The 26,879-nt window shown below is 39.1% G+C and overlaps 2 protein-coding genes across 4 annotated transcripts in view; one reads left to right on the top strand and one right to left on the bottom strand.

Moving 5' to 3' along the window:
- G3BP2 (G3BP stress granule assembly factor 2) overlaps positions 1–6,583 on the bottom strand; it is a 93,490-nt gene extending 86,907 nt beyond the window's left edge. The window contains exons 1-2 of one of the 2 annotated variants that reach the window (XM_049885958.1): positions 6,408–6,583; positions 6,195–6,314 (exon numbers count right to left, since the gene is read on the bottom strand). The gene's annotated coding sequence lies outside the window, so the exon portion shown is untranslated. The remainder of the gene's footprint in view (positions 1–6,194; positions 6,315–6,407) is intronic. The other variant, XM_049885959.1, reaches the window with a different exon arrangement.
- Positions 6,584–6,747: 164 nt separating this feature from the next.
- Positions 6,748–26,879, top strand: part of USO1 (USO1 vesicle transport factor) — a 118,314-nt gene continuing 98,182 nt past the window's right edge. Inside the window, exon 1 of one of the 2 annotated variants that reach the window (XM_049885953.1) lies at positions 6,748–7,018. In XM_049885953.1, the coding sequence (XP_049741910.1) occupies positions 6,953–7,018 (66 nt within the window). In that variant the 5' untranslated portion in view covers positions 6,748–6,952. The remainder of the gene's footprint in view (positions 7,019–26,879) is intronic. The other variant, XM_049885954.1, reaches the window with a different exon arrangement.

Genomic DNA, 26,879 nt, shown 5'->3' with positions numbered 1-26,879 from the left:
CTGTTCAGTTAAGACACTGATGATATACACAAAGATTTTCTGGGTCTCTTTCAGCTAACTTTTATTGAGTACTTACTATGTTTCAAGTACTAAGCGCTAAGCACTTAAAGATATTATCCTCACATCAACCACATGGGGTGGGTACTATCATTACTACTTTCTTATATTTAAGGAAATGGAGGCATAAAAAAAGTTGAGTAACTTGCTCAAAAGCCAAGTAGCTAGAAAAAGGTACAGCAGAGATTTGAGCCCTGGACTCTCGAGTATGTCTTCTTAACTACTCAACTATTCCAAATCCTTGCCTTGGCCGTATATCCTAAGAGAGATGCCTGTCCAACATCTTAAAGCTTCTCAATCTTTTTGTTCAAATGAAATAGGGAGGATAAAAAATGAAACTGGTAAAACGAAGCAGATGGCCCAGAATCCTCTTTCTTGCACCCTCCTTTCCCAAGACATTCCCAGGGTTTTTAAAAACATATTGTGGAGATCACTTCACGGAATACAATAAGCAAAGGTGAGGAAGCGTTTTCTGTATGTTTCTGAAACAATCTCTAAGAAACATTAAGTGGGAAAAAGCAAGATGCAGAAGATGTGTATGATCTGTTTCATTTGTACATGTGTGTAAAACAAGAGAGAGAAGAGAGGGATTGGGATTACATATACACATTTGTATACCTGGAAGGATATATAAGGCTTGTTTACATTGATTGCCTGGGTGGCCAAGGATCCATAGAGACACTTTTCACTGTACACCTTTTTGTACGTTTTATTTTAACCATGAGAATGCATTGCTTGTTTGGGAAAAAAAAAAGTTTTTCTTTGAAAGAAGAGAAAACCATTGCATTAATGCACTGAATCTCAAAGCAAGGTGAGCTGACCATGAGGAGGCGGAGACTATTCTCCTGATGGGCTGAGATCTGATCCTAAAAATATAAACTCTTCCTTCCATAGACATCCAATTTTTCTAATTCATTTTTACTCGTAATTAAGTGAGTCATTAAGGATCACCAAAATTTGGAATTCATAAACATAATTATCATGCAAATAAAATTTTCTGAGGGCCTTAGTTCAGCCTCTTATTGAGGAAGTCTAAACCCTTTGCCTGTCAAGTCAATTCTGACACATAGCAACCCTACAGAACAGAGTAGAATTGCTCCATGGAGTTTCCAAGAAAGCAGCTGGTGGATTTGAACTGTCGACCTTTTGATTAGCAGCCAAGCTCTTAACCACTGTGCCACTAGGCCTCCTTGAGGAAATCCAGTGCCATGTAATGCTTAACAACATTGCAGAATTTCTACTCCCACATACACAGGCTAACAGTAGGAGTTCCCCCATTTTGGAAATTCATTCATCCAATAGAGTTACCAAGCACTGACTATGTGCCAGAGACTATGCTAGGCACTGGGGATAAAGCAGTTTATAAAAGGACTGAAGTCCTGGCTCTTATGGGGTGTTATGGATTCAATTATATCCCTCTAAAATATGTGTCAAGTCCTAACCCCAAACCTGTAAGGGACCCTAACTACTTCTGAATTACAAAAAGAGCAGAATAGACACACACAGGAGAAGAAAGACATTAAGGAACACCAAAGAACATCAAGGATTGACAGCAGTAACCAGAAACTAGGAAAGAGGCCACAGAAGGGATCGACACAGCAAGACTCTGATTTGGACTTTTAGCCTCCAGAACTGTGAAAAAATAAATTTCTGTTCTTTAAAGCCATTCATCTGTGGTATTTCTGTTACGGCTGCACCAGGTAACAAAAACATGAGGTTTATGTACTGGTGAGAGGAAATAAGACAATAAACAAGATAAATATGTGTAATTTATATTTCATGAATTCTAAAAGGCACATTTCCTACATTTTATGAGGCCTGAAATTGGGATGCATCTCTCACTAGATGGCATCTTAGAATTGGTAGGTTTTTTTTTGTTGTTGTTGTTGTCTTCCCCTTTCTCTGTGGTACATTTGATGGCATCTTAGATCTGGTAAAATATGGAAGAATAGTGTATCAGACTAGTAAGTGCTACAGAAAAAAAAAAAAAGCAGGGTATTAGTACGTGGAGGTTACAACTTAGAACGGTCAGGGAAGACTTCTGTAAATTTGAGCAAAGACTTTAAAGAGGGTGAAGGTGTGAGCCATTCTGATACGTGGGTGGAATAACAAGCACCAAAACATAGGAAAGACCAAGTGCAAAGGCCATGAGGTTGAAGCAAGTTTCAGGAACACCAACGAAGTCAGCATGGCTGGAGTGAAGTGTGAGAGAATGTAGCAGAAGACGAGACCAGGGAGATAACAGAGGTACCAGATTATATTTAAAAAAAAAAAAAAAAAAAAACCACTGCCGTTGAGTTGATTCCAACTCATAGCAACCCTATAGGACAGAGTAGAACTGCCCCATAGAGTTTTCAAGGAGCGCCTGGCGGATCTGAACTGCCGACCTCTTGGTTAGCAGCGATAGCACTTAACCACTATGCCACCAGGGTTTAGAAGGCTTTATAGGCCAGAGGAAGAACCTCACCCTCCTACTTAGTGCATGATCGCCATCTTGCATCTAGAGAAGTAGAATAACACAGTGTATAGTACAGGCTTTGGAGCCAGATTGCTGAGTTTGAATCCCACCCCAGCCACTTCCCACTGGTGTGACTTTGGGCAAGTTACCTCTCTATGCCTGTTTCCCCCATCTGTAAAGCAGAACTAATAACACTACCCACCTCATAGGGTAAATTACTTTATGAAAAGCACTTTCATCATAGCCTAGCAAATAAGAAGCACTATTTGGAGCCCTGGTGGCATAGTGGTTAAGAGCTACGGTGAGCTATGGCTGCTAAACAAAAGGTCAGCAGTTCAAATATACCAGCCACTCCTTGGAAACCCTATGGGACAGTTCTGCTCTGTCCTAGGGTTGCTGTGAGTCGAAATCGACTCAACAGCAATAGGTTTAGTTCGTTTTTTGATCTATGTACTTGCTATTATTATTGATTGCTTATATGAATTTCAATTGCTGCTAGCCTTGCTTTTAATTATAAATGCCTTAGTTTAGCTTCATCATTATCAATTTAATTTTTGCTGTGCGTCGTTTGGTTAATGGTAGTAATTCATAATTGTATCAACAAAGTTTTTGGACATTGATTTTCCAGTAACTAGTCTTTAAAATCTGCATAATTAAACACAAATTATTTTATCTACGGGTACTCCTAAGCAGGTACATACAAACTCCACGCAGCTGTACCCACAACCAAAAGCAATCTGGTGCAGTGACATTTCATTGTTATTTCTGAATTTTCCACCAAAAAGTAGGAAAGGATGGGTGAAGTCGGCCACAAAAGAAAAGCCACTAAACTACAAGGTCTCGAAGAAGCAATAGGTGAAGGAAAAAAAAAAAAAGATTTCAAATCTATGAATTTTGTTAGTTGCCAGGTTTTGTTTAGGAAAAAAAAATATATATATATATATGTTTTTATTTACCCAAATTAAAATTTAGGATTCTTTGTGCATTTTCATGATGCATGGCATTCTTATTCTGAATTCTTAAATTTATGAAAGAAGTATAATGGTGTAAGTCCTACAGTCACAATTTTTTCATGTTTTCTCTTTATTTAACAAATGGTTCTTGAACATCTACAATGTTAAAAGAATTATGTGAGATGACTAAAGGATACAAACAGGAATAAGAGGTGGTCCCTGGCTTTTCTCTATAAAATCAGTGAGAGCAGATTAATACATAACCCCCTTTCTCTTAAATAAGGAGTCCATTTCATGGTTGCTGTGTAGTGATGATACCTCTGCTTTCATTTGGGGGACAAATGAGCAACTGCCCTCTCTCTGCATCCCCTTGAGGGTAGAGGTAGCAAGCAGCTCCACCTTCCCTTCATCCCCCTTTCTGAGACGCCAGAACAGAAGCAAGACTGAGAGGCCAGGGAACTTGACCCTGCCCTCATCTCCTCTGCACTCAACTGTCCATGCCCCCTGCTCCTAATCCTTCCTTTCCAGGCGATACTGTTAGGGAAGAAACAGGTCAAATGAAGTAAAAACTCACATTAGCTTGTTAGTGATGGCTATGGGTTGAATTGTGTCCTCCAAAAAAGATATATGGAAATTCTAACCCCGAATACCTGTGAACGTGACCTTATTTGGAAATAGGGTCTTTGCAAATGCAATCAAGTTAAGATGAAGTCATCAGGACATCCATATGGCTGGTGTCCTTATAAGAAGAGGAGAAGAGACACAGACACACAGGAGAATACCCTGTGATGATGGAGATAGACTGGCGTTACCAGTTACGCTGCCACAAGCAAAGGAGCACCTGGGGCTATCGGAAGCAGGAAGAGACAAGGAAGTATCTTCCCCTAGAGCCTTCAGAGAGAACATGGTGCTGCTGACACCCTGAATTGGGTCTTCTAGCCTCCAGAACTGTGAAAGAATAAATTTCTGTTGTTTAAAGCCACTCAATTCGTGGTGTTTTGTTACAGCAGACCTTGGAAGCTAATACAGTGACCTACTGTACACACCACAGTTTAAAACACAGTCAGATATATGACAAGGCTGGCATCTTAGGACACCTTTGCTAACAAGTCAAGGCACTGTTATTTATTACCAAATAATATGCACAGTAGACATCTGTGAGCCCCACTTCATCTTGGAGCCTCATCCCCAACAATGCAGAGTGGGACTTAGGGAAGAGGTGAGGCTCAGGAAGGAGTAGGGCTCAGGAAGGGGAGAGGCTTAGAGAATGGGTGAGGTTGTTTTTGTACTCACTACTTGGTAATAAAAATGCAGAGCATTTATTGGTTACCTTTTTTAGGTGACAACAAAATCACCCTATAGAAAATGTCTGAAGCAAAACGTCAAGTGTCTGGTTTTAAAGTAGAGGACGATGTTTAGCATGCAGTACTTTTGGCGGTATGATCCCACCATTCTCCACATGGTCCAGGCTTAAAATCTTGGCCTTAGGAAAAGGACTTACACCACAACCTTTGTGATATGTGTTACCTACAATTCCACTTACAGGTGACAATATTCATATAGTTTTTCAATGATTTACTCATTGATGCAACAACATCACCTTCTACGAGACAGTGAAAAAGAGATGCAAAAATGAGTAACACAGTCCCTGCCCTTAACAATTTAGTTTAACAAGCATTTACTGAGTGCCTGCTATATATTAATAACTGCAAAGTGCTAGTATATAGATATACGTTTGAATTTCAGGAAAAGCTCTGAGGAGATGATGAGAGAGTTGAGTGTTAAGAACTAGCAGGAGTTTGCTTGAAGAAGAGGAGAGAGGGGAAGGGACCATCTAGGCATAATAATGGCCTGAGTATGTGGGAGAAATGGGAGCTGGCAAGGCAGGCAGGAGCCAGATCATAGGAGGTGCTGTATGCCAAGGTAAGGAGTTTGGATTTTATTATGGAGAGAACATGGACCCACTAGATGGTTTTATAAACAAGAGTGACTGAACAGATGTTTTGTCGTTGTTGGGCTTGGTCAGCAGTGGACTAGACACCAGAATGGAGGGAAGCCAGGGTTGCAAGCAGACAGAGGAGTTAGAAGGCTCTTGCCATAATTGTGAGAAATGATGGGAATATAAACTATGTCAGAGGCAGAGAGGATGAAGAGCAGAGTATCTATTCGGGAAATATTCTATAAACAGAAACCATAGGACTTGACTATTGGACAAGTGGGTTGAAATTCAGAGTCTAAGATTCCTCCCAGCTTCTTCCTTTGGCTTAGGCAATCATTTGGACAGTGGTACTATTGATCACTGTAGGTAGGGCACACAGTGGAAGAAGTACATTGATTTTTTTTTTTTTCCTTAAGCGAGGCTAGGAAAGATGAGTTCAATTTTAAATGCTGACTCGAGACCAGCAGGGAATTCAAACGAGAGGGGCATGCGTCAGTTAGCTAACTAGACCCTGTGCCTTTTAACCTCAAAAAATTTACGAGACTTTTCCAGAAGGATGTGTACCTGGCAACTTCATTGCGAAAAGAACAAGGCATGCCTACTTCAAAAAAATGGCATTTTTCCAAGTTAAGAAAAAAAGAACACTACAAATGCGGGAGTTGAGAGTTAATAATACAACGTTTTGCTACCAATTGCCAAATTGACAGTCCAGATCAATCTACTTCTCTACGAAGCTAAATGCAAGGTTCAATGTTTCCTTCTTACACACTTGAAAATAGCGGTGTACCTGGTGTTTAGATCTAGGAATTCCTTCTAGCAGGCTTGAAGAGCAACAGCTGAGAAATGCGCCCTCCAGTGGCCGAGGAAGGAGGGGGCTCTAGCACCCTTTTTACCACCAAACAAAGCCCTGTGAAGAAATACAATTTACTAAGATCAGAAGGCCACAGCGCTCGTACTGCTAAACCTCAAACAGGCGTTTCCAGGGACCTGGACACCTTACCTGTCACGTCGGCCGGGGGAAAATTTCGCTTTCGACTCAACAAAATACGACCCCAGACTTGACAGCCTGCAGTAAGCCCCGCTCCGCGACAATTAAAAACCTAGCAAGCCAAAACGCGCAGACTATCTGGATCGCCTCCTACGGGCTGGGCTGGGCTACGGCCACGTGGGTGGCTGGGGCTAGCAGGAGCTGCCCTCAAAGGGAGGGAGTGGAGGCGTGGCCCTGCGGCGGGAGGCGGGGCCTGGGCACCGGGCGGGGCTTGGGTGGCCCTCCTGAGGCGGGCCTCTTTTAGCCTACTCTCCCCCTTTGCCTTCGCCCTTCGAGCCGCCACGTAATGCCACGTCCCCGCGCATGCGCGTCTCGGCCGGTGGTGGAGGCTGTTTCCGGGCTTCGGGGGCTGGAGCGGCCGCCGAGTAAGAGGTGGTGGTGCCGGCGGCCGGCTAGGGCAGGGTGCGGGCTTGGGGGCCAGGCACTGCGAAAGACAGGAGAAGTTGTCTTCTTTTCTATTCCGCAGGGGCTGGTAGAGCCCGTGACTGAGCGGCAAGATGAATTTCCTCCGCGGGGTAATGGGGGGTCAGAGTGCCGGACCCCAGCACACCGAAGCCGAGACGGTGAGAGGAGCGACGGATCCGGGACTTGGGCAGGGTCCAGGCAGGGACTGGGGCGGAGAACTCGGAGGCCTGGAGGGTCGCCTCCTTAGCTCCATCGTGGGTTGGGGTCCCCACGCCGGCTCCCCCCTTGCCTCCCTTCCTCTCCTGAGACCCCGGAGTTATCCGCTCACACCCCCAACGCAGCCCCCACCGCGGCGACTCGGCCAGGCTGACAGCCGCGCCCCGCAGCTCTGCAGGCCCAACGAGGAGGTGGTCCTCGGGTGATACCGCCCGGGAAAGGGACGAATCCCGGGCAGAGGTTGCCTGACCTATCTCCCACGCCCCTCGAGGCCCGGGGCTCCTCCCTCCTTCCCTTTTGTGGGTGTCTCTACACCGCCAGAGAGGGACCTGAAGTCCTGCTCTCTCCTTCGCAGTCTGGAATCAGGGAGTTGGGGAAGACTGCAAGAAGGTTTAAAACCCAGCTGTTGACCAGAGCATGTGGCTAAGAATAAAACGCTAGTTTGGGGCACAAAGCCACCTGCTCCTGTCTCTTCAACTGGAAGGAAGGTCGTTTTTCGAGGTGATATAAGTTCAAACACCGCTTTTTCGGCTCACCTAAATATTTTTTTAAATATATGTCATTTGGTAAATAACTTGTTTGGGCGTTGTAGGGAATCTTTCGCGCTCAAACGGCATTGGAGACACATCTGCTTTCTCTCATTCATCCCGGTCTGAACTCCTGGTGACACGATTTGCAGCGTCATTTAAAAAAAATTGTTAGTACCTGAAAACGGTATTTGATCGTTGCTTATCTTGCAGGTTTAAATTTAATTTTGAAGTTTGGTAAGTGCCTCCTGAAAATGAGTATGTAAGACATTTAAAAAAAAATAAACTTTTTACTTCTGAGTAGTTCTAAGTTTACAAAAAAGTGGCATAACTTTGTTGCTAGGCTCCAGAAGAATAGTTAGGAGTAGCTTTCATTCGTCAAGCTCTTACCTTGAGCTAGGTACTGTGCTGAGCTCTTTATATTCTACATTCTCCTTTAATCTTTAACAACCCTGCAAGATAGATGATAGTATCCTCATTTTACAAGGGAAGAAATGAAGGTTAGAGAAGTCAAGTAACAGCTGGGATTCAACCTGAGTTTGCCTTACTCTAAAGCCTAGACTTCACTCCTGAAGCCCATATTTTAATACTTAGATGGAAAGAAGTTTGGACATTTATATAATGCAAGTAACATTAGCTGCACAGATCTAAGTTAGAACTGTTTAAAGCAGAAGCTGAAAATAAGATTTATTTTTCTCTCATACACACGCAACTAGTATTTGGCTTCTCTTGGCCTTTTTTTTTTTTTTTTGTCCATTCCCACATGGCCACAAGACAGCTGAGCTGTCCTATTAGAAGAACATGCTCTCAAAAAAAAAAAAAAAAGGGAACATGCTGTTTCCAGATTACCACAGTCGCTCTCTCCAGATTACTGTAGCCATGGCCTACCTTTTTAGTTTTTTTTTTCCCCCCCATTTACTTTACTTGTCTGGCATTTATGTTAGAGACCCCAAGTTTTAAAGTGTGGCTTATTAGAGCTTGTTTTGGAGTTAGACCTTTATTGGAATCCTGGCCTTGCACCCTCTGATGGGACTGCACAGGCAAGAGTTGGCTGATATCCTGTAAAGTGAGAAGTGCCTGCTCTTCAGGGTTATAATGAGGATTAAGTGAAATAAGAAATGGAGCCTGACACTTTGTAGGTGCTCAATAAGAGGTAGTTTTTATTACATATGGGTTAGAGGAAGAATACCTTCTTTTTTTTGTTGTTGCTAGTTTTCCTTGTCATGGTGGCTTCTACAGAAAAGGTATAGAATTCATAGGGTATGGGATTTTAAAGCTGGAAGGACCTTTAGAGATCATTCAGGTCTAACCCCCTTATCTTCCAGGATAGGAAGTTGAGGCACAGAACCCTAAAGGTGTTTGCACCGTAATTCAGAGTTGGGATTAGAAGAACACTTTGATCTTACTACAGTGAATGGGACAACATAGTTTTTAATGTCATGGTTTCAGAATGAAGCTTGAGTATCATTTGTGTATATAAACTAAAAGGAAAGTAAGGGTGCTTGATCTTGCCTAGCTTTAAGGATAAATACACTCAAAATTAGGAAAGTAGTCTGTTACAGTATGAATAAAATTTGTTTCACTATCATTCCATAAGTAGGTATAGCAGGTATGAGGAGTCATGGGTTACTAATTAAAAGTATTTATGTAGCATCAGTAGAATGTAGTACAATATTAGACTTTTTATTGGTGAGTTGATCTAGCCTGGATATTTGAGTTGCTAGAGCTTAGAACCTCTACCTTCTATACACCCACTTCTCCCTTATCGATATGGTTAGATTTCATAGAAAATTGACATTATGCAAAAATGGAGGATGACTACATCATGACATAACTGCCATATTGCATCATTTACATAACTACCAAATTACATCATTACATAACTGCCAAGCCACTGAGAATCATGGCCTAGCCAAGTTGACATATAATCTTAACCATCACAACCAGCATTATCCTTTGCCTCACATCTCGGCATTTGTTACTGCCAGATGTTTGTCATTAATGCACAAAATAGTTGGAGGGTAGAGTTTTTACTACTGTAAATGTGAAATGTCAGATAACGAGAGTCCTTCAGTGAGGGGTAGGTGTATTATCATTTTGTAATTTTTTTATTTCTGTGAAATCAAATTATTTTCACTGTGGCTTTCCATCTCTCTCTTTTTCACATGAAAGTTTTCTTTTCTTACCTCTGTCTGAATTCTACCTGTTCTTCAAATCTCATCATAAATGCCTTCTGTAATTTGCACCCTTCTTTCCCCCACCAGACTGCAGATAATCTTTATCATCTGAGCTTTCTTTGGATTTTAACTGGGTTATTAATTTCTTATGCTTCCTACCACTGTCTACCATTTATATATGTTTCATTCTTAAGTTACTTAAGAAACTTAAGACTCTTGAGTTTCTTTAGGGCAAGTTTCATATAGATTTTAATCTTTGTTTTTCCATAGTAATAGATGCTCAATAAATATTTGTTAAATGAATTAATTATAGTTTTGTATGAAATAAGTCACAGATCTATAATCATAAAAAAAAATAATAATCACAGCTTATAAATTCCTAGGTTCTAAAACAGTATTTTTTAAAGACAGTAGAAATCAAAGTTATGGAATGACTGAAGTTCATTATGTCAGACTTTTTACTAATTCTGCTTTGACTGCTTTCCTGCTTTTTCTTCATGTCTTCTAAATGTGTGAGAGTTATATTACTGACTGTATAGTAACTAGCTTTTCTTACCCTACCCAGAGTTAAGCTCGGGACTGCTGTTAATATTAATGCTCTTCAGAACTAATAAAGTATTAATTGACATGATAGTCAATAATTGTACAAAGTCCTGGATGTTTTAAGTGCAGAATTTTTATCCATGTTTTATCATATTTTAGAGTCAAGTACTTTTTAATTTGATGTCTCTTATTTACTTCAGGTAGAGAAAAGACAGTAATTTCTGATGCTTGAAGCCTCCTTAGCCATGACATACTTTGCTGGGTGAAAATAAACACTATCATAGTAAAAATTCTACTCGTGCTTTTAAATGCTCATGACTAAAATTTCTATCTACCTTCCAACTAGTATCTTTTTTAAAAACTAGTTTCTTGAAAAAAAACAAGTATAGACTATAAAAAAAAAAATATGTAGTGATAAATCACAAGGCATTTTATGTTCTCAGATTGGATCCTGAGGGCATAAAAGTTGATAAAGTCCAGGAAAAGTACAGAATATCTATACTGCTATGGTGTCTCTTCTTAGATCGAACTTGGATCAGCTGGGTCAGAAAGCAAAAGGGCCAATAATGCAGGGACAGCTTGTACTTTCTTTTAATAAAAATTGTTATTAAGGAATGTGGGCTTAAATTTAGACATACCTGTGGTTTGGTCGAGCACATTTTATACTGTGTTACTATAAATGTATAGTCTGAAACTCCTATTTGAGTTGATGTTTCATATTCTTCTTTAATAACCAGGTCAATGTCATAACTGATGGGTGTTTTCTCTCAGCTAGTCTTGCAGTAATTATGTCAGAGAAAACCATAATGATTTGTGTTTTGATCACTTATATCCAACCACAGACATCCCTTATATTCTTTTAAGTAGTATCTGTTGAGTACTGCATGGCTTATGCAGATTGTTTAGGGTGGTTTAAAAAAAAAAAAAAGAGAATCGTTTAAATTTTAAACGCCCTAGTGTTACCAAAGTGTGTTCCGAGGAAAGTTAATAGATGTACTTGAAAAAAAGAATTTTGTCACCAAAGAAGTATGCTGTGTGATGCTTAAAAACAAACAAAAAAATGCTTAATATTTATATAAGGCTTGTTTGGCAGACACTTTTTATACAGGGAATATTTTCAAGATGACAATTTATAAAATAAGTATTCCTCCGTTAGAGGTCCTCCATTTCAGAAGCTTTGTGGAGTTCATGAAGTATTGCCATTTAAATACCTAAATGATAAAATAAGTCCTGACGTCTTGTGGTTTGAGAGTTAATTCTGATCGCGCTTGAATCTGATTATCTTTTGGGAGACCACTACCCCCAGTGCCGTCGAGTCGATTCAGACTCAAAGAGAGAATATCAAAATTTCGTATACAAATTTGTTGACAGCGAATACTGTTTCTATTTATGTATTTACCATGTATTAAGCTGACTTTGTATTCTGCTTTTTGTTTGTGGTGGATATTATATAGAGACGACATATTTCTGTTTTTATACCGCAGGCAGAAATGCCATAAACTTTCTTTATGTGGAAAGTTATTCACCTTTAACTTGGAAACTTTTGTAGTGTTAGACTTTCAGGTGCTAGCATCTGTGATGGGTTATTTGTAGACAAGTCTCATTATGAAGCCTCCGTTAGAAGGATGTCCTTTTGAAAAGCATAGTTCGTTTCTTACAGAAAGCATGGAGAATAAATGAAGCAATATATTACTTTGGCTATTTATATGTAATTGTAATGGAAATGTATTGTGTTGGACTCATCAGATTCATCCACATGGAAACTGGTGTTTGACCTTGTAGTGTTCCTACTTTTTTTTTTTAGGTTATGATAATTTAGGTTATCTAAAGACAAGATTGGCTTTTTGTTCTTTTTGTAAAGTTTTCTTATAGAGTTTGACTTAAAAATAAGTTTAATCTTATCTCTAAAATAGTAATTTTTTAAGTTTATTTAAACAGTATAAATGAATTGATTTGTTATCTGTTAGTTAACATGAATTATTTTAGTTCTACAGTAAGCGGCTATGGTTGGGAAGCTTTCTCCAAAGAAGGTTAGAACTGTGCTATAAGCTTTATGTAATTTATATCATCAAATAAGGTGATATTAGGTGGCTAATATTTGTTGAGTACATTATTGAAGAGTTAGAATTATCATTTTTTTTTTTTAATGTAGTTGCTATTCCTGTCCTTCATTTTTGTGTCTGTTAAGTAGTTGGTGAGTGCCAAAGGAAATGATGGATTTCTGCTAGGAATTGTGAGAAAATATTGCATACTATATGCTGACAGTGACTTTTGAACTGTAAGTGTACCTTCATCATCCTAGTTCTGTGCTGTCTGCTTTTTTTCCCTTTTCATTGGTTTTTAATTTTTGCATTTCTTCATCTCCGTTTTCTTTCTTAGTCACTCCTATCCCCAAATAAATGGCATTTTTGGTTAGCAACACAAACAAAACTTTAAATCAACTGGTTTTTAGACTGTTGTTCTTATGCCCAGTTTATCAATTCTTGGTGGGATTATTTGTCCTTTTCATATTTTGCTTGGTAAGTGGAATTGTGAAATCTCACATAATGATTACTGAAAAGAAAAGTTTTGATTCATAGTCCGCATGAGCTGAATGATGTTATATGTACTATTTATTAATTAGATTTTTAATTTTTTTATTATAAAAATAATACGTGATTATATTCATGGAGCAAAATGAGTACTACTGATGTTTAAATCCTCTTTGACCATCTCCAACCTCAGTTCCTTTTTTCCTGAGTTAACCACTGCTATTGTTGTTGTTACGGCTGCTAACCAAAGGGTTGGCAGTTTGAATCCACCAGGTGCTCGTTGGAAACTCTATGGGGCAGTTCTACTCTGTCCTATAGGGTTGCTATGAGTCGGAATCGACCTGACGGCACTGGGTTTGGTTTTTTTGGTTTATTGTTATTGTTAGGTTCCCTCAAGTCAGTTCCGACTCACAGCAACCCTGTAGGACAGGGTAGAACTGCCCCATGGGGTTTCCAAGGAGCAGGTGGTGAATTTGAACTGCTGACCAGATCGCTTAACCACTATGCCGCCAGGGCTCCACTGCTATTAGTTTGATATAAATCCTTCCAGACCTTTATGCATAGAAACATTCATTTAGGTAATAAGAATTATATATTTGTATGGACATATTTCTTTTTTACATAAATGATATACTGTTGATAATGTTCTGCAGTCTTGCAGATTTTTCCATGTTAAAACATATAGAGCTACTTTATTGGATTATTGAAAATGCTTATTTTTCAGTTACTTTTGTTAATTATACTGTCTTTTACCAGACTATGAAAGCTTAATAACAGCATCCATATTTAATTCTTCATTGTGTCTGTCTCTGAGCACCTAATATCTAGTTAGCATAATATGAATTAGTTGAAGGACTGCTGTCTCTTGAATTTTCCTTATTATCACCCCTTTCTGGTCCTTCTAAATAAAGATAATGCTGGATTAAATTTTACTCAGTTTTTTTTTTTTTTCTTTTGAGAAATGTTTTCTGTTAATATTTAGTATTTTGTTCTTTCATGAAAGGGATACAAACTCAAATTCCAACAGCATCGGTGGGGTAACATTATTGTCAGTGAAGCAAGTCAGGTCAGAGAGCAAGCTAGGGTCTGGGATGGAGGTGGAGCCTAACTTGAAGATGTTGCTGGTACTCAGCTGTAGCCACTTGTTTCTGAAAATGTAGGCCCAGAGAGCCACTTTAATGTAGTGGTTGAGTGCTTGAACTGCTGCTGTTTGAATCCCATCTCACCACTTACTAGTTTTGTGAACTTAGACAAGTTGCTTAACCACCATACCTCCATTTCCTCATCTTTAAAATGTGGATAATAATGGTACCCATCTTAAAGGGTTTTTGTGAAGATTAAATTAAAAAATATAAAGCCCTTACAAACAGAGCTAGCACATACATAGTATGTGGTACAAATACCATAATTTACCAATTCTGAGGTACGTGTTAGCATTTAAGCATCTTTGAAATCAGGGTCAGTCTTGTAATTATAATTGGTGATATTTTTTCTTGGTGATACATTATAAAATGGTTGGTCTTACAATTCATGGCTCTTTGTTGTTGTTAGGTGCCATAGAGTTGTTTCCTACTCGTAGTGGCACTATATACAACGGAATAAAACACTGCCCAGTCCTGCGCCATCCTCACAGTGGTTGCTGTGCTTGAGCCCATCATTGCAGCCGCTGTGTCAATCGTCTCCTTGGGGGTCTCCCTCTTTTTCAGTGACCCTCTACTTTACCAAGCATGATGTCCTCCTCCAGGGACTAATCCAGAGTATGTGAGACATAGTCTTGCCATCCTTGCTTCTAAGGAGCATTCTAGTTGTACTTCTTTCAAGACAGATTTTATTCTTTCAGTATTCTTTGCCAACGCCACAATTCAAAGGCATCAACTCTTCTTTAGTCTTCCTTATTTATTGTCCAGCTTTCACTTGCATGTGAGGCAATTGAAAATACCATGGCTTGGGTCATGCACACCTTAGTCCTCAAGATGACATCTTTGCTTTTCTACACCTTAAAGAGGTTTTTTGCAGCTGACTTGCCCAATGCAATGTGTCTTTTGATTTCTTGACTGCTGCTTCCATGGGTGTTGATTATGGATCTAAGTGAAATCCTTGACAACTTCAATCTTTTCTGTGTTTATCATGTTGTTGCTTATTGGTCCAGTTGTGAGGATTTTTGTTTTCTTTATGTTGAGGTGTAATCCATATTGAAGGCTGTGGTCTTTGATCTTCATCAGTAAGTGCCTCAGGTCCTCTTCACTTTCAGTGAGCAAGGTTGTATCATCCATATAACACAGGTTGTTAAAGAGTCTTCCTCCTGTCCTGATGCCCTGTTCTTCATGTAGTCCACTTCTCAGATTATTATTTGCTCAGGATACAGATTGAGTAGGTATGGTAAAAGGATACAACCCTGACGCACACCTTTCCTGACGCAGTATCCCTTTGTTCTGTTCCAACGACTGCCTCTTGATCCATGTCCAGATTCCTCCTGAGCACAGTTAAGCGTTCTGGAATTCCCATTCTTCACAGTGTTACTCATAATTTGTTATGATCCAGTGGAATGCCTTAGCACAGTCAGTAAAACACAGGTAGACATCTTTCTGGTATTCTCTGCTCTCAGTCAGGATCTATCTGACATCAGCAATGATATCTCTGGTTCCACATCCTCTTCTAAAGCCTGCTTGAATTTCTGGCATTTCCCTGTCAATACACTGCTACAGCGCTTTAGAATGATCTTCAGCAAAATTTTGCTTCCGTGTGATATTAATGATATTGTTTGTTCATTTCCGTATTTGGTTGGATTACCTTTCTTGGGAATATGCATAAATATGGATCTCTTCCAGTCAGTTGGCCAGGTAGCTGTCTTCCAATTTCTTGGCATAGATAAGTAAGCACTTCCAGCGCTGCGTCTATTTGTTTGAAACATCTCAATTAATATTCCATCAGTTTCCTGAGCCTTGTTTTTTGCCAATGCCTTCACTCCAGCTTGGACTTCTTCCTTCAATACCATCGGTTCCTGATCATATGTCACCTCTTGAAATGTTTCAACGTCTACCAGTTCTTTTTGGTATAGTGACCCTGTGTATTCCTTCCATTTTCCTTTTAATGTGTCCTGCGTTGTTTAATATTTTCCCTATAGAATCCTTCAGTATTGCAACTCAAGGCTTGAATTTTTTCTTCAGTTTGTTCAGCTTGAGAAATTCTGAGGGTGTTCTTCCCTTTCGATTTTCTATCTCCAGATCTTTACACATGTCATCATAATACTTTATCTTTTCAAGCTACCGTTTGAAATCTTCTGTTCAGCTCTTTTATTTCATCATTTTTTCCTTTTGCTTTAGCTACTCAGTGTTCAAGAGCAAGTTTTAGAGTCTCTTCTGACATCCGTTTAGGTCTTTTCTTTCTCTCCTGTCTTTTTAATGACCTGTTGTTTTCTTCTTGTATGATGTCCTTCCACAACTCATCTGGTCTTCAGTCATTAGTATTCAATGTGTCAAATCTGTTCTTGAGATGGTCAGTAAATTTAGGTGCAATATACTCAAGGTCGTACTTTGGCTCTCGTGGACTTGTTCTAATCTTCTTCAGTTTTGGCTTGAACTTGCATACGACTGATTGATGATCTTTTCCGCAGTCTGCCCCTGGCCTTGTTCTGACTGATGATATTGAGCTTTTCCATAGTCTCTTTGCACAGAGGTAGTCAATTAAATTTCTGTGTATTCCATCTGGCGATGTCCATGTGTATAGTTGCTGTTTATGTTGGTGAAAAAGGTATTTGCGATGAAGAAGTTATTGGTCTTGCAAAATTCAATCGTACGATCTCTGGCATTGTTTCTGTCACCAAGGCCATATTTTCCAACTACCGATCCTTCTTTGTTTCCACCTTTCGTATTCCGGTCACCAGTAATTATCAGTGCATCCTGATTGCATGTTCGAGCAATTTTAGACTGCAAAAGTTGGTAAAAGTCTTTAATTCATCTTTGGCCTTAGTGGTTGGTGCATAAATTTAAATAAAAGTCATATTAACTGGCCTTCCTTGAAGGCGTATGGATATTATCCTATCACTGACAGCGTTGTACTTCGGGATGGATCTTGAAATGCTCTTTTCGATAATTAATGTAATGCCATTCCTCTTCAAGTTGTCATTCCCGGCACAGTAGACTGTAAGATTGTCCGATTCAAAATGACCAATACTAGTCCATTTCAGCTCACTAATGCCTAGGATATTGATGTTTATGCATTCCATTTCATTTTTGACGATTTCCAATTTTCCTGGGTTCATATTTCGTACATTCCAGGTTCTCATTATTAATGGGTGTTTTCAGCTATTTCTTCTGATTTTGAGTCATGCCTCATCAGCAAATGAAGGTCTCCAAAGCTTGACTCCATCCACATCAGTAAGGCTGACTGTACTTTGAGGAGACAGCTCTTCCCCAGTCATCTTTTGGGTGCCTTCCAACCTAAGGGGCTCATTTTCCAGCACTGTATCAGATAGTGTTCCACTGCTATTCGTAAGGTTTTCACTGGCTATTTCTTTTCAGAGGTAGACTGCTGGGTCCTTCTTCCTCGTCTGCTGTAGTCTGGAAGCTCAGCCAAAACCTGTTCGCCATGGGTGACCTTGCTGCTGTTTGAATACCGGTGGCATAGGTTCCACCATCACAGTAAGACACAAGCCCCCACAGTACGATAAACTGACAGACACGTGAGGCTTGGTATCTTAGGTTGTGTGAAATACAACTTTCGCTATCATTAGCTATCAGGCAGGTTTTTTCCAAAAAGAGGTAGAAATCTGGATTTTTACATAAAATCTTTTGAATTTTAAACGTTGGCTTAAAAATTGTTTTAAACACAAATTTTTTTTTTTTTTCCTGGAGGCCTCTGCTTTAGGTTTATGTGTATTTGTCAGATTGTATTTATTTATTGTGTGATCCATAAGGTTTTTTTTTTAATTGTGCTTTAGGTGAAAGTTCACAGCTCTAGTTTCTCATTCAAAAATTTATACACGTATTGTTGTGTGACATTGGTTGCAATCCCCACAATGTAACAGCACTGTCCCCCTTTCCTTCCTGGGTTCCCCAGCCGTTTGTCCAGTTTTCCTTTCTTTTCTTGCCTTCTCATCTTGCTTTTGGGCAGGCGTTGCCCATTTGGTCTCATATATTTGATTGAACTAAGAAGCATGCTCATCACGTGTGTTATTGTTTGTTTTATAGACCTGTCTAATCTTTGTCTGAAAAGTGGGCTTCAGGAATGATTTTAGTTCTGAGTTAGCAGAGTGTCTAGGGGTCATAGTCTCAGGGGTTCCTCCAGTCTCTGTCAGAGTAAGTCTGGTCTTTTTTTATGAATTTGAATTTTGTTCTACATTTTTGTTCCGCTCTGTGCAGGACTCTGTGTTGCGATCTCTGTTAGAGCAGTTAGTGGTGAAAGCCAGGCACTATCTAGTTCTTTCTGTGCTCAGGCTGGTGGAGGCTGTGGTTCATGTGGTCCATTAGTGCTTTGGACTAATATTTTCCTTGTGTCTTTGGTATTCTTCATTCTCCTTTGCCCCAGATGGGATGGGACCAATAGATGTGTCTTAGATGGCCACTCACAAGCTTTTAAGGCCCCAGATGCTGCTCACCAAAGTAGGATGCAGAACGTGTTCTTTATGAACTGAGTTATGCCAGTTGACCTAACGACCCCCTGAGACTATAGTCCCCAGCCCTCAGCCCCAGCAACTTGGTCCTTTAAGGTGTTTGGATGTGTCTAGGAAACTTCTGTGCCTTTGTCTTGTTCAGGTTGTGCTGACTTCCGCTATATTGTGTGTTGTCTTTCCCTTCAGCAGAGTTGACACTTGTCTGCTATCTATTTAGTCATTTCCCCTCTCCCTTCCTCCCCACCCTTGTAACCGTCAAACAGTGTTTTTTTCCTCTGTGTGTAAACCTTTCTTGAGTTCTTATGATAGTGGTCTCATACAATATTTGTTTTTTGTGATTGACTTATTTTACTCAGAGTAATGCCCTCCAGATTCACCTGTGTTGTGAGATGTTTTGCAAATTCATCATTGTTCTTTATCATTAAGGAGTATTCCATTGTGTGTATGTACCATAATTTGTTTATCCATTTATCTGTTGATGGGCTCTTAGGTTGTTTTCATCTTTTTGCTGTTGTGAATAGTGCTACAGTGAACATGGGTGTGCACATGTCTATTCAAGTAATCACTTTTATTTCTTTAGGATATATTCCTTGGAGTGAGATTGCTGGATCATATGGTATTTCTGTTTCTAGCTTTTTAAGGAAGCACCATACTGTTTTTCAAAGTGGTTGTACAATTTTACTTTCCCACCAGCCGTGCATAACAGTTCCAATCCCCCTGCAGCCTCTCCAACATTTGTTATTTTGTGTTTTATTGATTAGTGCCAGTAGTGTCAGGGCGAAATGGTATATCATTCTAGCTTTGATTTGCATTTCTCTAATGACTTTTTTTTAATGACTAGTGATCACAAGCATTTCCAGTCTTCTTTTAGCCTTCTGAGTGCCTTCTTTAGCAAAGTGTTTGTTCATATCCTTTGCCCATTTTTTAATAGGAATATTTATCTTTTTGTTGTTCAGGTGTTAAAGTATTTTGTAGATTTTAGAGATTAGACCCTTGTCAGATATGATGTAGCCAACATTTTTTTCCCAATCTCTAGAGTCCCTGTTCTCTTTTTACTCTTTTGGTGAAGTCTTTTGATAAGCATAAAGGGTATCATTTTTAGGAGTCTCAGTTACCTAGTTTTCCTTCTGGTGTTTGTGGATTTTTCATGCATTCGGGTCCCTAGGGTTGTCCCTATTTTTAATTCCATGATGTTTATCATTTTACGTTTTACATTTGGATCATTGATCCCTTTTGAGTTAGTTTTTGTATATGATGTGAGGTATGGATCTTGTTTCATTTTTTTACAGGTGGACATCCAGTTATGCCAGTACCATTTGTTAAAGAGACTATCTTTTCCCCATTTAATGGACTTTGGCCCTTTGTCAAATATGAGCTATTCATAGACTGATGGATTTATGTCTGGGTTTTCAGTTCCATTGGTCTATGTGTCTGTTGTACCAGTACCAGCCTGTTTTGACTACTGTGGCTGTTGTAACAGGTTCTAAGATCAGGTAGTGTGAGGCCTCCCGCTTTGTTCTTTGTCTTCAGTAATGCTTTACTTATTTGGGGCCTTTTCCCTTTTTTCTTTTTTATTGTGGTAAAAATATATACAACAAAACATACGCCATCTCAATAATTTCTACATGTACAATTCAGTGACAACACAAATAGATTTTAAAGAATAATTTAGCAGATGTATTATGATTTTATCAAGTGAAAGTAATGAGTCTCATATAGGTAAACATGAGTATTTTAAAAGTAGGGCTTTGAGTATACTCTAGGTATACTTTTAATATTCAGAACTCTAAATATTGAGTATTGAATAACCTAGGAGTTTATCTAGTTCATCCCTTTATTTTGTAGATGATGAGACTGACTTAGATCATATTTAAAGTATGCAGAAACCAGATGAACAATGATTCAGTTAAGTGGTGTGCTAGAACATGTAATTTAAAAAAGGCAAGGTCTAATATATTCTGGAAATTTCTTTAAATTTTTCTCTTTAGTAATTAAAGCAATAGTGAGAACATTATTATTATAAATAGATCAATGTATAGTCTAAAATTGCCTCTCCTTCCCTTCATCATCTCACTTCCCATCACCAGGGGTAATCTCTAATAAAGTTTGGTGTATGTCCTTCCAGAGTATTTTCTCTGTATTTACCGATACATGTATTTACACAAATGAGCTTCATTATAAAAGTGGAATAAATATATTCCGATATTTACTTTTTAAAAGCTCAGTAGTAAATCTTGGGAATTTTTCTATTCAGTGCCCAATGAACATAATAGATATTTTTCTAGCATGTTCTAAAAAATGCTTATAAATTTCCTTGTTTCAAGCAAAGAGGTTGAAGTATCTGTTTCCTGTTGTTACAATTTTCTGTTCTATAACCTTATGTATGTTGGTAGTATTTACATCTGTTTATTCAGACTGTGAAGCTCTAGGACGGTTACTTGTTGTTTGTGTACTGAATGGTCATCTGAAATGGTATGCCTGTAGTATGCTGAGATAGGCCTAGGGGCATACTTTTCTGCCTTTTTAATAAAGTTGACAGGATTAATTTCTTTTATATTATAACTCACTGTTCTGATCAATAATGGCAGCAAAAAGTTCATTGTTACGGAGCAAGATGGCATTAAAACCTGTGAGGTTCATGTAGATGAGAGTGTTGAGGCTAAGACAGGAATTTGTAATTTCAAGGTTACAGACTGAAGGTCTGAATTTTGCTTTTAGTTACTAGTTGGCTTTCTTGGTCAGTTTCTGAGAGAGTGAGATGCTAGCAGCGAAATCTTTCACCTGCAGATCCAATTTGGAACACTGAATAAGCATGTCCTTTAACTTTAGAAAACTGTCCTCCTTCCTTCTGATGGTAACATATTCATCTACTGTTTCCCTGCTTTTCTCCTTCATTCTTGTTACCCATTATTCACGCTTCCATTGATATTCATCCAATTCAGTGCTTAGCTTAGGTACCTCTGACCAGCTGTGCTATCTAGTGTATCACTCTCCCCCAGTCACTGTCCCATTTCTCTCATAAGTGTACTTACCACTTTCTGTATTTATCTCGTTTATTTTTAATTTGTTATGTTGTCTTGTTGCCATTAGATTATAGCTTCATTAGAGTAGATACTTTCTCTAGTGAATCACTGCTATATCTCCAGGATAAAACAATGCCTTGCAAAATGTTAAGTAGTTTAATACAGTGTTGCCCAAACTGTCTGGTGAGGGACAAGTTGTTGTTGGTTGTTGTTTTTTATTTTTAGTCCATCACATACTCATACTTTTGTAAAGCACAATAAAAGTGAATTACTAGAAAAGTGAAATCTCACACACACACCCCCGTGGACATACAAAGTATAAGCCCTGGTTTGTTTTTTTTTTTTTTTAATCCAGTGGTCATGAAAGCGCACAGTGGCTGTAGAAATTCCGAAATGCTTAGTCCCGATTTCTGAACTTAACCTTGTCACAGAATACTGCTTGGGCTGCACTGACCATGGCACCCGCTTTGAGTAGCCAAAACCAAAAACCAAACCCACTGCCATCGAGTGGATTCCAACTCCTAGCGACCCTATAGGACAGAGTAGAACTGCCCCGTAGAGTTTCCAGGGAGCACCTGGTGGATTCAAACTGCCGACCTTTTGGTTAGCAGCCATAGCACTTAACCACGACGCCACCAGGGTTGTACCCTAGTATTTGTTGAATTTGTGAATGTTTCACCAGCTTCCGGGTTACAACAGAATTCTTCAGACTAGATTGCCGCCATGACTTTTGACCTTGCCAAATCCCAGAGTATTGCTTAGATTTAGAAGGGTAATTACTGATTCATTATAGCAAACTTAAGCTTGCTTATTCACTGCTGCTTAGAAATTATTTTATCCAATCTTCTTTTTTTAAAAATTAACTATTTAATTTTTTCCTTATTCCTTTTTGATTCTGTAATTTAGTAGGGTTTTTGTTTTTAAAAAACAATTACAAAAAAAATACATGCTTTTTAAGGAAAATCTGTGGAAATACGTAAAATGAAAAGCCCTCATAAATGTACATTTAAGGTACTTCTGTTTTTGTTTTCTATTGTTATTGTGCTGCATTGATTTTTCTTGTATTTGTGACTATACGTGTACATATATTGCATACGGTAAATTCCTAGAAGTTAAGTTCCAAACAGTAGCTGTTCCAGACTTTTTGTTTAGAACCCTAAGCCTCTTAAATTTAGTTCTTTCCATTATTCCTTTGCGTTCTTATTTATCCCTTCAGCTCTTTGTCCATTGCTACCACCCAGAATACTTTTTTTTAAATGTTATTCCTTGTTTGTAATCATAAACTCAGTTTTTTTATGCCTGTAATCTTCCCATTCCAATTTGTACTTATATCTCAGCCACATTTTTTTTATTGTGCTTTAAGTGAAAGTTTACAAATCAAGTCAGTCTCTCATACAAAAATTTATATACACCTTGCTATGTCCTCCTAGTTGCTGTCCCCCAATGAGACAGCACACTCCTCCTCTCCACCCTCAGCCAGATTAATTCTTTAAAAAATGAGTATATTCCTATAGCTTTTCTGAAACACTTCTGTACTGTTAAGTTTTTCTTAGATAGCTGGCTGATTGGGATCATAGCTTTCCCAAAGTAAGGCTCCCAATTCCATTAAAACAAGGGACTGCCTTGTCTGGGCAGTTAAGTCAAAGGCTTACCAGAATCCTTAGTGGGCTGTGAGCAGAAGCTATTCACAGGAACTGCATTATGATGTCCCCTATTTACGAAAAAACTACAGTCCCTATAGTTTGCAGTAGATACTTGGACTTAACATTTCTCTGCACAGAAGGCGATGTAGGGTGGTAGGAAGAATGTGGGCTTTGGAGTGAGACATCCATGGCTGGGTTAGAATCTGAGGTGTGCCGCTAAATGGGCAGTGTATTCTTGGGTACATTGTTTTGTTTTAAGCCTTAGTTTCTTCTTCTGTAAAATGAGTATATCAGTTTGGGTTTTGGCTCAGTGCTATAACAGAGGCCACAAAACATAGACCTAACCAAAACAGAAGTTTATTTCTTTCTCCAGTAATAGACTAAGCTTAGCAGGCAATCCCTAGGGTAGGGTAGTTCTCCTCGAGGTGGTCCAGGTATCCTAGTGCTGCTTTTTATCTTGTTTTGCCATCTCATAGAATGCTGCCCTTGTTTGAATGATTGAAGGTGCCTCTTTACCACCAGGCCAAAGTTCCAGGCTGGGGGAAGAAGAAAGAAGTGAAGAACAAATAGCGTCCTATTAAGGACCTGACCTAAAAGGTGCTCACAGTTCATTGACAAAAATGTAGTAATGCCTAGCTGCAGGGAAGGCTTGAGAAAGTAATGTAGGTGGATAGCCATGTATCCAGCTAAAACTTACAGGGCTGTAAGAATTAAAATGAAGAAGTTATACAAATGGCCAACAAGTACATAAAAAGAAGTTCAACATTACTGGTCATTTGTTGTTGTTGTTAGATGCCTTCAAGTCAATGCCAAGTAATGTGACTGATTCTACCCGTATGTTTTCTTTTAGGAATTTTATGGCATTATTTCTTACATTTAGATGTTTGATCCATTTTGAGTTAATTTTTGTATATAGCCGACCACCATTCCAATTTTGCACATTTCAGTTTGAGCTCCCTACCCCCTTTGGGATTGTCATGGGATTGAATTATGTCCCCCCAAAAAAGTGTGTATCAATTGAGTGGGCCCTGATTCCCAGTATTGTGTAATTTTCCTATATGTTGTAAACCCTGCCTCTATGATGTTAATGAGGGAGAAATAGGCGGCGGTTGTGTTAGTGAGGCAGGACTCAACCTACAGGATTGGATTGTGTCTTGAGGCAATCTCATGAGATATAAAAAGTATAAAGGTATAAAGATATAAAAGGTAGGAGCAAGCAGAGAGACAGGGGGACCCCATACCACCAAGAAAGCAGCATCAGGAGCAGAGCATGTCCTTTGGACACAGGGTCCTGGCGCTGGAGAAGCCCCTTGACAAGGGAAATATTGAGGACAAGGACCTTCTTCCAGAGCCAACAGAGAGAGAAAGCCTTCCCCTCGAGATGACACCCTGAATTTGGACTTTTAGCCTACTTTACTTTGGGAAAATAAACTTTTTTTTGTTAAAGCCATCCACTTGTGGTATTTCTGTTACAGCAACACTAGATAACTAAGACAGGGATCTAGGTCAATTTTGTTGATCTTTTTAAAGAGCCAATTTTTTGTTTTTTATTTTTCTATTCTCTATATTTCATGACTCACAGCAGCCCTACAGGATGAGTCAGATTGATTCGACAGCACTGGGGTTTTGTTATATTTCATTAACTTCTGCTCTAATCTTTATTATTTCCTTATTTCTGCTTACTTTAAGTTTAGTTTGCTCTTTTTTCCCAGTATCTCAAGGTGGAAAGTAAATTATCGATTTGAAGTCTTTCTTGTTTTTTAATACGTAGGCATTTACAGTTATAAATTTCCCTCCAAGAGCTGTTTTAGCTGTATTCCATAAGTTTTGGCGTTTGTCTTCTGTTTCATTTGAAGTATTCTGTAATTCCCTTTTTTTTTTTCTTTGATCCATTGGTTATTTAGGAATGTGTTGTTTAATTTCTACATGCTTGTGATTTTCCTGTATTTCTTTTGTCATTTATTTGTAATTTTATTCCATTGTGGTCAGATAACATACTTTGTATTATTTCAGACTTTTAAAAATTTATTGAGGTTTGTTTTATGTTCTAGCATAGGGTCTATCCTAGAGAATGTTCTACATGCACTTGAAAAATCTATGTTCTGCTTATTTTAAATGGAGTGTTCTATAAATGTCTGTTAGGTCTAGTTGTTCCAGAGTGTTACTTAGGTGTTCTATTTCCTTGCTGATCATCTGCCATGTTGTTCTGTATTGAAAGTGGTGTATTGAAGTCTCTAACTATTATTGTTGTATTATCTATCTCTCCTTTCAATTCTGTCGTTTTTGCCTTATGTATTTTGGTATTCTGTTGGGTCCGTTATTATGTCTTCCTCACAGATTGATTCTTTTATCATTATAAAATGTCCCTGTATATCTCTAGTAATATTTTTTGTTTTAAATTACAACCTATTTTGTCTGATTTTATTATAGCCACTCCGGCTCCCATATCATTGCTGGTTACATGATACGTCTTTTTCCATACATTTACTTTCAAATTTATTTGTGTCTTTGAATCTAAACTATGTCTCCTGTAGTAGATCTCTCTTTTTAAAAAAAAATCCAGTCTTACAATCTCTGCCTTTTGATCAAATTGTTTGATTGATTGAGCAGAGAGAAGAGGGACCTCCTACCACCAAGAAACAAGAGCAAGGAGCAGAGCACATACTTTGGACCCTGGGTCCCTGCACTGAGAAACAAACTCCTAGACCAAGGGAAGATTGATGACAAGGACCTTCCCCCAAAACTGACAGAAAAAAAAGCCTTCCCCTGGAGTCGGATTTCTAGCCCCCCAGACTGTGAGAAAATAAATTTCTGTTAAAGCCATCTACTTGTCGTATTTCAGTTATAGCAGCACTAGATAACTGAGACAGAATTTGGTATCAGGAGAGTAGGGTGTTGCTCTAACAGATACCTACAGTGTTAGAGCAGATTGTTAACAAAAAAATGTTAACAAAAAATTGTGAAGACACATTGTTAGTGGAAGCAGTTTTGGAAATGATAATGGGGAGGGGAGGGAAGAGTTTTAAAATGCCTATTGGTAAAAGCCTAGATTGCCTTGAAGAGACTGTTGGTGGAATTATGGACATCAAAGACAATCCTGGTGGGGACTCAGAAGGAAGTCCAAAAGCTAGCAGAACAAATTACATTAACTCTCAAGGCTTAAAATAATCCTCTTTTCCCTGAGACCATATGGGCAATGGTCCTGCCCTCCAGACTCTAGGTGTTGGCCACACTCTCTAGTCCTAGTCGGAGGCCCTTTGGCCTAGGCTTCAGCTCTGCCTTCCAGGCCTACTGGGATGGCAACTCTGCTCCCTTGGCTTTGGGTGACCCGATTCTTCTAGTCCACCAGAGTGGCAACCCTACCTCCTTGGCCCTGGCAGACCCTGTTCTTCTGCCCCTTGGGCATAGCAGCCCCGCCCCCTCATCTATGGGCGACAGCCCCATCCCCTTGGCAGTCATCAACAGCAGCCCCACATTTCAGAACCTAGTTGGCAAATATTTGACTCTTTGAAACTTAGGAGGCTGTGACCCCACCCTTTGAAGTCAAGAAGGCCCTGCTTCCTGTATTTTCAACAACTCTGCTGATCTCCAAGCTGCTCCAGGGGTGGTCCTTTTCTTTTCTTGGAGGACAACAGTTATAGCTACTTTGGCCTGTTTCCTGCTTGTAGAATTCCAAGACCCAGACAACATTCTTCCCTTTCGTTCTTTCTCTGTCTTCTTTAGTCTAAGCTAATGGGTTTTCTGCAGT

The sequence above is a fragment of the Elephas maximus genome, chromosome 5, assembly GCF_024166365.1.
Source record: "Elephas maximus indicus isolate mEleMax1 chromosome 5, mEleMax1 primary haplotype, whole genome shotgun sequence".
NCBI classification, from domain to species: Eukaryota; Metazoa; Chordata; class Mammalia; order Proboscidea; family Elephantidae; genus Elephas; species Elephas maximus.
This window is presented reverse-complemented; position numbering and strand designations above follow the sequence as displayed.